At 41.5% G+C, this 12,225-nt stretch overlaps 1 protein-coding gene across 4 annotated transcripts in view; it reads right to left on the reverse strand.

Annotated features, from left to right (window-relative positions):
- Positions 1 to 12,012, reverse strand: part of LOC106578706 (voltage-dependent L-type calcium channel subunit beta-2) — a 161,394-nt gene extending 149,382 nt beyond the window's left edge. The window contains exons 1-2 of one of the 4 annotated variants that reach the window (XM_014157825.2): positions 11,473 to 12,012; positions 8,759 to 8,851 (exon numbers count right to left, since the gene is read on the reverse strand). In XM_014157825.2, coding sequence (XP_014013300.1) covers positions 8,759 to 8,851; positions 11,473 to 11,550 — 171 coding nt within the window. In that variant the 5' untranslated portion in view covers positions 11,551 to 12,012. The remainder of the gene's footprint in view (positions 1 to 8,758; positions 8,852 to 11,472) is intronic. The other 3 variants (XM_014157831.2, XM_014157824.2, XM_014157830.2) reach the window with 3 other exon arrangements.
- Positions 12,013 to 12,225: the final 213 nt, after the last annotated feature.

Raw genomic sequence — 12,225 nt, forward strand, 5'->3', positions numbered from 1 at the left:
CATACTGGACCCTATTCCAACTAAACTACTGAAAGAGCTGCTTCCTGTGCTTGGCCCTCCTATGTTGAACATAATAAACGGCTCTCTATCCACCGGATGTGTACCAAGCTCACTAAAAGTGGCAGTAATAAAGCCTCTCTTGAAAAAGCCGAATCTTGATCCAGAAATTATAAAAAACTATCGGCCTATATCGAATCTTCCATTCCTTTCCAAAATTTTAGAAAAAGCTGTTGCACAGCAACTGACTGCCTTCCTGAAGACAAACAATGTATACGAAACGCTTCAGTCTGGTTTTAGACCCCATCATAGCACTGAGACTGCACTTGTGAAGGTGGTAAATGACCTTTTAATGACGTCAGACCGAGGCTCTGCATCTGTCCTCGTGCTCCTAGATCTTAGTGCCGCTTTTGATACCATCGATCACCACATTCTTTTGGAGAGATTGGAAACCCAAATTGGTCTACATGGACAAGTTCTGGCCTGGTTTAGATCTTATCTGTCGGAAAGATATCAGTTTGTCTCTGTGAATGGTTTGTCCTCTGACAAATCAATTGTAAATTTCGGTGTTCCTCAATGTTCCGTTTTAGTACCACTATTGTTTTCACTATATATTTTACCTCTTGGGGATGTCATTCGAAAACATAATGTTAAATTTCACTGCTATGCGGACGACACACAGCTGTACATTTCAATGAAACATGGTGAAGCCCCAAAATTGCCCTCGCTAGAAGCCTGTGTTTCAGACATAAAGAAGTGGATGGCTGCAAACTTTCTACTTTTAAACTCGGACAAAACAGAGATGCTTGTTCTAGGTCCCAAGAAACAAAGAGATCTTCTGTTGAATCTGACAATTAATCTGGATGGTTGTACAGTCGTCTCAAATAAAACTGTGAAGGACCTCGGCGTTACTCTGGACCCTGATCTCTCTTTTGAAGAACATATCAAGACTGTTTCAAGGACAGCTTTTTTCCATCTACGTAACATTGCAAAAATCAGAAATTTTCTGTCCAAAAATGACGCAGAAAAATTAATCCATGCTTTTGTTACTTCTAGGCTGGACTACTGCAATGCTCTACTTTCCGGCTACCCGGATAAAGCACTAAATAAACTTCAGTTAGTGCTAAATACGGCTGCTAGAATCCTGACTAGAACCAAAAAATTTGATCATATTACTCCAGTGTTAGCCTCCCTACACTGGCTTCCTGTTAAGGCAAGGGCTGATTTCAAGGTTTTACTGCTAACCTACAAAGCATTACATGGGCTTGCTCCTACCTATCTTTCCGATTTGGTCCTGCCGTACATACCTACACGTACGCTATGGTCACAAGACGCAGGCCTCCTAATTGTCCCTAGAATTTCTAAGCAAACGGCTGGAGGTAGGGCTTTCTCCTATAGAGCTCCATTTTTATGGAATGGTCTGCCTACCAATGTGAGAGACGCAGACTCAGTCTCAACCTTTAAGTCTTTACTGAAGACTTATCTCTTCAGTAGGTCCTATGATTAAGTATAGTCTGGCCCAGGAGTGTGAAGGTGAACGGAAAGGCTGGAGCAACGAACCGCCCTTGCTGTCTCTGCCTTGCCGGTTCCCCTCTTTCCACTGGGATTCTCTGCCTCTAACCCTTTTACAGAGGCTGAGTCACTGGCCTACTGGTGTTCTTCCATGCCGTCCATGGGAGGGGTGCGTCACTTGAGTGGGTTGAGTCACTGACGTGGTCTTCCTGTCTGGGTTGGCGCCCCCCCTTGGGTTGTGCCATGGCGGAGATCGTTGTGGGCTATACTCGGCCTTGTCTTAGGACGGTAAGTTGGTGGTTGGAGACATCCCTCTAGTGGTGTGGGGGCTGTGCTTTGGCAAAGTGGGTGGGGTTATATCCTGCCTGTTTGGCCCTGTCCGGGGTATCATCGGATGGGGCCACAGTGTCTTCTGATCCCTCCTGTCTCAGCCTCCAGTATTTATGCTGCAGTAGTTTATGTGTCGGGGGCTAGGGTCAGTCTGTTACATCTGGAGTATTTCTCTTGTCTTATCCGGTGTCCTGTGTGTATTTAAATATGCTCTCTCTAATTCTCTCTTTCTCTCTTTCTGTCTTTCTCTCGGAGGACCTGAGCCCTAGGACCATGCCTCAGGACTACCTGGTATGATGACTCCTTGCTGTCCCCAGTCCACCTGGCCGTGCTGCTGCTCCAGTTTCAACTGTTCTGCCTGCGGCTATGGAACCCTGACCTGTTCACCGGACGTGCTTGTTGCACCCTCGACAACTACTATGATTATTATTATTTGACCATGCTGGTCATTTATGAACATTTTAACATTTTAACATTTTGACCATGTTCTGTTATAATATCCACCCTGCACAGCCAGAAGAGGACTGGCCACCCCTCATAGCCTGGTTCCTCTCTAGGTTTCTTCCTAGGTTTTTGGCCTTTCTAGGGAGTTTTTCCTAGGGAGTTTTTCCTAGCCACCGTGCTTCTTTCACATGCTTTGCTTGCTGTTTGGGATTTTAGGCTGGGTTTCTGTACAGCACTTTGAGAATATCAGCTGATGTACGAAGGGCTATATAAAAATAAATGTGTTTGTTTGTTTGTTTGTTGTTTGTTTGTTTGTTGTTTGTTGTTTGTTTGTTTGTTGTTTGTTTGTTTGTTGTTGTTGTTTGTTTGTTGTTTGTTGTTTGTTGTTTGTTTGTTTGTTGTTTGTTTGTTTGTTTGTTTGTTTGTTTGTTGTTGTTTGTTTGTTTGTTTGTTTGTTTGTTTGTTGTTTGTGTTTGTTGTTATATACACCCTTTATTTATCCTACAGTTTTGACTTGGTGTACAGCGACTACACTGTAAGAATGGCCCATGTTCTGAATTCTGTCGCTGTACATTTCAAATGTGCTGAACAAATAGTTATATTGACTACGTCCATCGTCGCTCGCTCATTAATGTCTTAATCAAAATTACGGATTGCCTCTTATCCGCTTGTAGTCCTCTTATGCCATAGTTTGTACATTTCAATTGTCAGTAGAAACCACATTTGTTTAAGCAAGTCAACCATATCAGCTATGTTTTTTTAAAGCCAGTAAATGAGGCTGAATGAACTGTTCACTGCCAGACATAGTTCCGCTGATGTAGCAGTGCTAAGGTGTTGGGACTGCTGTTGGGACAGCTTTACGTAGGCCCTAACAGTTTGTGGGCACCGTTTGCCACCGTTATAGTGCAATTAATGTATTGTTTAGTGTTGTGTAGTGGCTTTTCTGGCATCCATCCCACATTTTTGTATAATGTAAATGTAATGTAATGTAAATTTTTGGTTTGTTTGCCCCACCAAGACATAAATGTTAAAATGGCCACTGCCTATTCATATAACTTCAACTCTAAGGATAGGTCAAACATGCATGCAAACACTGACTGACAGTCATTAGCTCATAGTCATGATGGATATATTACTCTCTTTATTTCTTACCACCTGGTGGCAGTCTTGCTGTTCTGTGCCGGTAGCTTAAACTGTCAGAGGAGCCAAGTGAAATGATGTGCTACCATAAACCGGCTTTCAGCACCCAGCCCATCTGTCCTTCCCTAAGCCATTTATTTAGTATTCATGTGCTTTTAAAACAAATGGTTATTCTGTTATTATGATAAAAACATAAGCACTGCATATGTAACAAACAAGAAGCATCATGCTCGAGTCAGTTGTCTTTGGCTCATAGATCACAAAAAATAAGTACAGTTGGAGACTTTGGTACATTCTCTCCACATTTGGTGTATCCCTAAACATTGTCAGCAGGGCTCAGGTCTATAAGGTTGTCAGTGGCCTGAACAGAGGTGACTAGGTTACTCCATGCCCTGTCTGTGTCCCTGGTATCCATTACATAAAACCCCGTGGGCTTGCCAGATCTGATAAGGAAAACAGCCAATACGTCGCTTACGTAACCCCTTCCCCTCATTAACGGGAGAAAACATAATCTGGCGGATGAAAAGAAAATAAAAAAGTCTGTAATCAAGATAACGAAAAAGGGGTTTCCTGCGACCACACCACACCCTGCCTTTTAGACACCCCACCAACACTACCTCCACTCCTATCCATATGGAGAGAGGGTCAGCATCCCAAATGGCATCCTATTCCCTACTTAGATAGTGCACAAATTATTACCAGGGCCCATAGGGTGCATCATAGTGCACTATATAGGGCACTTTGTAGGTTATAGGATGAAATTTGGGATGCAACCTTAGAATCATTCCATTTTGGACGAACACAGGGCCTAAAATCTCAAACAAATTAGACTGCGATGCCCTTCAAGCTTTTATCCCTGCAATTATACAGTATCAGTTACCATCCCCTCAATGACATTCAGCTCAGTTCCACTTTATTTATGGAATCCATGATGCAGTTTAGTCCTATAGAAACTACTCCTTCTTCCCCCAGAGCTGGGCTGTGAGTTAAAACAGATAGTGACCACACCACCACTACTCCCACTGCTGACTGAGTGATCCAGACCGCCACTGCTCTCAACTTCCTCCATCCTATACTGTAAATCCCATGGGCAGTAAGAGTCAGAGGGCACCTCTTTCTTTCTTTCTTTCTTTCTTTCTTTCTTTGCCCTCTCGCTCTTCTCTCTCTCTCTCTCTCTCTCTCTCTCTCTCTCTCCCACTGTCAATTCAATTCAAAAGGGGCTTTATTGGCATGGGAAACATATGTTTACCAATGATATATACACTAGATGACTGCCAGGGGCACTGTTTTCAAGCCAAGGCGCCTCCATGTTGGTACTCCTCCTCTGTTGTAAAATAGATTTTTGAAGCTATAGAAATGCATTTATTAATGTCTACATTAGTTTATGCCACATTTATTATATTACAGACACCTTAATGCATACGTTTAAATTATATGTGAGCTAAACATAACATGTTTTCTATAGAAATCCTTAAAGTATATTTTTTAAGAGTTCTAATGTTACTGTCCCCTCTACAACAGCAAAAAAACTGAAATATGTGTAACTTTGTCCCTGAAACATTTAATTGAAATACTGTAGAATTCCATTTATTCTGAAGAGTTCCAATATGGCCGACCGGCGGCTTCAAAGCCTCTTATTGGCCAATACATAGCATCAGAAATCTAGTGTTTATATACATCATTGATTGTTTATTTCGCCTGCTTTGGCAATGTAAACAAACAAAATTGAGAAGAAAAAAATAACTACAATAAAAAAAACTATTTGAAATTAACAGTAAACATTGAACTCAAAAAGATAAAGACATTTGAAATGTTATTTTATCAGCGGTGTAAAGTGTTTGAACAATGTGCAAATAGTTGAAGTACGAATAGTAAGGAAATATAAATAAAACAGATAAATATTGGTGGTAATTACAATGTTGTTTGTGCTCCATGATTGCTCTTTTCTCTGTCTCTCCTCTTATTTCACCCACTCTCTCTGTCTGCCCTCTCTCTGTGTAAACATTTGTAAAGGAATACTGTTCTTACAGAAGCAGTTTGACTGCAGGAACGAGAGTTGAGAGCGGTAATGGATGGTACAGTAACCCTGATGAGCCTCCAATATACTGAACACTGAACACTCACCCACATGAATGCTGGGATTGAGTCACCATTGCAACAGGTGTGGTGTTGAGGGAGATGGGAGAAGAGTAGAAGGCACTCAACCAATGTCAGACAAGTCACAAACCAAAATAATATGAGCATTTGGAAGGAATAGGAGAGACTCCCCACTTAGCACACAATGGTTGAATCAACGTTGTTTTAGAGCTGGGCGATATGGATAAAAATCCATATCGCAATAAATTGACCAATGTTTTTGGCTCTAGAGACATTTTTTTCCAGCACCAAGTAAGACAGCTGAGATGGTAAATAAGCTACACTGAAATTTTCCATACGCACAAAAAGCTTATTTCTCAAAAATGTTGCACAAATGTATTTAGATCTCTGATAGTGACCATTTCTCCTTTGCCAAGATAATGCATCCACCTGAAAGGTGTGGCATATCAAGAAGCTGTGGATAATAAAAGGCCACTCTAAAATGTGCAGTTTTGTCACACAACACTATGCCACAGATGTCTCAAGTTTTGAGGGAGCATGCAATTGGCATGCAGACTGCAAGAATGTCCAACAGAGCTATTGCCAGAGAACTGAATGTTCATTTCTCTACCATAAGCTGCCTCCAATGTCGTTTTAGAGAATTTGGCAGTATGTCCAAGCGGCCTCACAACCGCAGACCACGTGTAACCACGCCTGCCCAGGACCTCCACTGCCCAGGACCTCATCTGTGGGATCGTCTAAGACCAGCCACTCGGACAGCTGATGAAACTGAGCAGTATTTCTGTCTGTAATAGAGTTCTTTTGTGGGGAAAAACTCATTCTGATTGGCTGGGCCTGACTCCCAAGTGGGTGGGCATATGCCCTCCCAGGCCCACCAATGGCTGCGCCCCTGCCCAGTCATGTGAAATCCATAGATTAGGGCCTAATGAATTTATTTCAATTGACGGATTTCCTTCAATTAACCCTAACTCAGTAAAATCATTGAAATTGTTGCATGTTGCATTTATATTTTTGTTCATAATAAATGAAAAACAGTACTGGTTGATTACTTTTTCAAATCCAATGTATTTTCCACGTCAGGGCCTGTTCCAGGCATAAGTGACAAAAGCAGGGGTCGCTTAGAATACACTAGGTGCAATTTCGAAGTTTGGTTGTGAATCAGCAGTTTTTCTCTTGTTATGTCCGTCACTGACAGTCCCTCAATTAGCCATGTCAGCTAACAATTTTTTGATTGGTAGTTAGTCTAGCCAGCTTTCTAAACTTGTAGTAATCATGGCCGAATACCGACCGGGCACGCAGGGCACATGCCCTGCATGACCTCCAGGTGGCCCCCCTCCAGGTGGCCCCCCATGATTTTGACAGTCATTCTCACTCAGATATCATATTTATATGGCATAAATCACAAAATGTACCTCAACTATTATTATAGTCTTAAAAAGATATCTCATTTCAATATGTATACATTTGGGGCTGGACATGGTGAGGGTCCTGATAACAAAGAGTGAAGATGATTAGACAATAAAAAAAAATGTCTGAGAATATAAAAAAGAACTTGACAGCTTGATGAATAGGCTAGTGAAACATCACATTTTCCTCCTCATATTTGAAACCCAGTTCCCAGTATGGTGTTAGTTTAAAGTTTTAAACACTGCAGCCTCATACTTGTGTGAGAAGTGAAAATAATCATGTCCAACAAGATGGAGAGAGTGAGGAGAAGGGAAAGAAGGTCAGCTTAACCACTGTTATGATAAAACAATTCAAAACGGTGTATTTATGTTAGTTCCTAACAGTGTTCCTGGAATGGCTGCTATTCCTGGTGTCCTCTTCCAGCAAACATCTAAAAGGGGATACTATGTCTGCTCTGCGCTGTGCCCGTCTGATCGTGTTAGAACCTTTCCCCCCCTCTCTGTTTTTTTTATTTCGCTCTCTACTTTTCTCTCGCTCCCCATCCTACTTGCTACATCATGTCTGGGTATCTCTCTCAGTAGTGTCAGATATACTGTAGTTGCTTGTCTGACCCTCGTACTGAACAACATTCCTGCCTCTCTCTTTTTTCTTTTTCTCTCTCCTACTTTTCTTTCTTCTTCCCTATCCTAATTTCCACGTAAATCCTGGTATCTCCTGCAGTGTTGTGTCTCAGATGTAAGTTACTGTAGTTGCTCTCAGTCTACTTGAGTTTAGCCATGATGACTCAGAGATGTTAAAGGGGGGTGGGCCTAATGAGCCTGTTGGAATACCCAGGGGGACTGTGGGAATGGACATGTGACAGCTTCACAGGACCAGTCTTCCGGGGGGTCGAGGGGGAAGGGCATGACATATCACTGCAGAGAAGACCTTCATCACCACCCCCTAATCTACCCAGCAGGTCCTCACTGATCAGCTGTCAGTGCAATATAAACACATGGAAAAAGCAAATGCGAACATCTCGTAGCCTCAATTCAAACACCTTTTCTGTCTGAGCGAAAGGAGGTGGCAATTCCACAGCGTGCCATATTGGTCCGATCCACTTCGATTGGCAACAAAGAGGAGGCGATCTTAATCTCCTCCAAAAAAGGCAGAAATATTTCGGCAGAGGCGCCTATCCTTAACCCGGTCTCTCCCACTCTGTCCCTGCAGGTCTGCTGCTCAACAAAGACCAGACACCGTGAGTGCTTCACATACACACTGTGTAGCTCAGAGGGTCTGCTTTATAACAGGCCACAGTGTCAGCAGCCACTCTTAAGCACTTTGACTGCTAAGCTAAAGAGCCGCCTGCAGTTCACAGAGACCACTAACATACTGAACCCAAGCTATGTTTATAACGGGGCTTTCATTGCAACATGCATTGATTTATATCAATGACTTTGCATTTTTTGCTCTTACGCCAGTCTGAACATACTGGCTATGTATAAACCATAGAAATAGAATGTTCTAATGACAGTATATGCTGTAAACATCCAGTGCAGACATGATGTCATAAGTGTCCGATGAACGGTTATTGAATCATATATGCCTTGAGATATCATCACATTCATTCCATTAAGGTTACACTCACGGCCCATCTCTAACACAGTCACAGTCAGATCACTCTCACACCACACACTTTCACTTCAGCTCAGATTCTCACTGCTAACAATTGAAATCACTGCCTTCACAGAAAAGTATAGACCTCCAAGATACCCAGGTGGTAAACGCCTTGTAAATGGAATGTGTCTTCCCTTTAGATAAGCTGAACACAGTGTGCTACAGCTCCCCATACCTGTCGCACAAAGCTGTTGGTTGTTGCATCTGAAGAGGTGCTGCCGTCTGATCCTTTGAATCTGCCTTTTCTCCGTGCTCCTTTTCCATGTGACTTTAGCAGAAGGAGAAAACAGAAAAATAACATGAAAGGACCTTTATCAGCAGGTAACACAGTAGAACCTAGACAACAAAGACATATTGGGAATTAATTGTTAATAGAGTGCGTTGAGCAAAGATTCTGGTGACGTTGAGACTGGTGTTCTGCGGGTACTATTTAATGAAGCAGCCAGTTGAGCACTTGTGAGCCGTCTGTTTCTCAAACTAGACACTCTAATGTACTTGTCCTATTGCCCAGTTGTGCACCGGGGCCTCCCACTCCTCTTCCTATTCTGGTTAGAGACAGTTTGCGCTGTTCTATGAAGGGAGTAGTACACAGCGTTGTATGAGATCTTCAGTTTCTTGGCAATTTCTCGCATGGAATAGCCTTCATTTCTCAGAACAAGAATAGACTGACAAGTTTCAGAAGAAAGTTATTTGTTTCTGGACATTTTGAGCCCGTAATCGAACCCACAAATGCTGATGCTCCAGATTTTCAACTAGTCTAAAGAAGGCCAGTTTTATTGCTTTTTTAATCAGAAAAACAGTTTCAGCTGTGCTAACATAATTGCAAAAGGGTTTTCTAATGATCAATTAGCCTTTTAAAATTATAAATTTAGATGAGCTAACACAACATGCCATTGGAACACAGGAGTGGTGATTGCTGAAAATGGGCCTCTGTACACCTACAGTATGTAGATAGATATTCCATTTAAAAAATCTGTCGTTTCCAGCTACAATAGTCATTTACAACATTAACAATGTCTACACTGTATTTCTGATAAATTTTATGTTATTTTAATGGACCAAAAAATTAGCTTTTCTTTAAAAAAACAAGGACATTTCTAAGTGACCCCAAACGTTTGAACAGTAGTTTACATATTACCTCAATTACCTCGACTAACCTGTGCCCCTGCACATTGACTCTGTACCGGTACCCCCTGTATATAGCCTTGCTACTGTTATTTTACCGTTGCTCTTTAATTATTTGTTATGTTTATTTTTTTACTTAAAACGTATTTTTCTTAACTACATTGTTGGTTAAGGGCTTGTAAAATAAGCATTTCACTGTTGTATTCGGCACATCTCACAAATACAATTTGATTTGACTTATCGGGAATATACAGTGCTGTATTACAGGGATGAGGTGCTCATGTTGTTAGTAGCAACTGAAAAACACCCAACCATCCAAAGCTGCTTTTTTTCATTCTCACCCATTCCCCCAGGACATGTAAAAGGATGAATATAAAAATAAAGCTATTCTGTTGGTTACTTAGAAACCGGGTATGTATGTCTATTTATTCGAAAATACCCATTTTGGTGTAGACACTCAATATGCAGCGATGTTAGGCAATGCTGAATGCCATTTAGAGTGCATATATTTGCTACCTTTTTAAAAGAGTAGTAGTCATTGAATATTCTGAATTGAATTCACTACATTCATAAAGAGACAGGCAAGTAGAAATAGTGCAGCTTCCAGTAGGCTACTTCCAGCAATTTGCTCTTTCAGTAAATCAAAACCAAGGCTATTATACCGTGTACTGTAATGTAATAAAATTACACCATGTCATTGGACCACTGACCTGGTCAAGACCATCTATTTACTTAATCAAAGCATGGCTGGGAGGCAAACCTCAGCTTAGCTGTGAATCAACACCAACCCCTAGGCTACTGTAGCAGACTAAACGGCACTCCATGATGAAGGAAGGTTCTGATGAACTTCACCAACGGCATGGAGCCGAAACCAGGCTTTGTGGAATCTAGCTCCGCCTACATCGATAGCCCAAAAAATGTCAATTATGAAACGGCAACCTTGTAACTATATTTGTCCTCTGTAGTCGCAGTGCCTTTCTTTGTTTGCTGAAAGACATACTTTTTCAATAAACATTAATTAAATACCACCACTGACTGTTTCCTTGTTGAGATTCAATGAGATGCCACCTTAGTGCAACAGCAGTAAGCAAACAGTCGGTGGTTGTCTTTGAATAATGTTTATTGAAAAAGTATGGGTTTCAGCAAAAAAAGAAAGGCAAGCAACTACAGAGGATAAACATAGGTACAAGGTGAGCGTTTCATAATTTACATTTTTTGAAGTATTGACCTAAGGCAAATCGATGTAGTCAGAGCTAGATTCCACAAAGCCTCGTCTTGGCTCCACACCGTTGGTAAAGTTCATCATAAACTTCCTTCACCATGGAGTGGAGTTTAGTCTGCTAAGACTACTGTAGCCTACTGGACTGGCCTTGCAAACATCTACATATTTACTGACGCAAAAAATGTATTTCTAATTTAATAAACCAGTTGGCCATATAGGGTTCACCAGGTAAAATAATCAGGCAGCTGCAATTCAATTGACTTTAACTAAATACAAGTTGTCCAAATTACAGTTATAACTGTGTAACACGCCTGAAACAACTGTAACCTAACTGTTCACATTACAGATAAACATTCGTCCTAATTAGCAGGTTATACCACCTGACATAACGCAGACTCCACCAACTTCCGGTTGGAGTTTACTTTATGGCGTTACATTTGTCGCCAAGACGAGAGAAATTGAAATTAGGTATTTGCTGCTATTTATTACCATACACATGCGAACTAGGCATAGAAATAACAAAATACAACAACTGTGCATACTTGTAGTCCAGGGTTTTCGAGCGAATCCATGTGTCTGTCCAAAAGTGAGTGCGTATTTTGCAAGTTATTATGGACCATTTGACATCCAACCGTTGGTCTATCGTTGAGATAGAAAATACACCTTTTCAAGGTTCGGTGGTCATGCGTGACTCCCGATCTCTTCAAAATTTAGAGCCGATTTTTGTTTGACACGAAGTAACGTCCAGATTAATAGAAATAGTTGTGTGAAAGAGACTTTGGTGGCGCAGAAGTGAAGTGACTCGCTCCTATTTTTCTCAGCCTCTGCTTTTCAGTCTTAAATTGAGTCGGACCACAATCGGGAAGGCTTGGGAAGGAGGAGCAGTTTGCGTAAAAAGCTTTTTCCTAAAGGATTTGTTTCCTCCGCTTAGGTACACAAATAAAATATGACTGCATGTCATTCAAAAGCTAAGTCCCTTTACCGAGTCTCTGCCCCTCATTCCCACGTTATCTCACAGGCAGTGTTTCCCCCCAACTGATAATAGCTGCTGGAAGCAGGTAAACTCGCGCATATCCAGCAAAGGCACAGGCATAGCCTAAGCATTGTCTCAATTTACGGTAAGTATGACTAATCATAGCTGCTGGAGTTTTTAGTATAACAATAGTTCGTTTTATGATGGGGTTGAAACTAAAGGAGGAGTTTTATGCTGGGGTTGAAACCAAAGGGGGTTGATAGGTGTGTTTGTAGACTAATAGATCTTGTTGACCAGACACTTCCGCCAATGGACAATTACA

The sequence above is a fragment of the Salmo salar genome, chromosome ssa19 (assembly GCF_905237065.1).
Source record: "Salmo salar chromosome ssa19, Ssal_v3.1, whole genome shotgun sequence".
Taxonomy (NCBI): domain Eukaryota; kingdom Metazoa; phylum Chordata; class Actinopteri; order Salmoniformes; family Salmonidae; genus Salmo; species Salmo salar.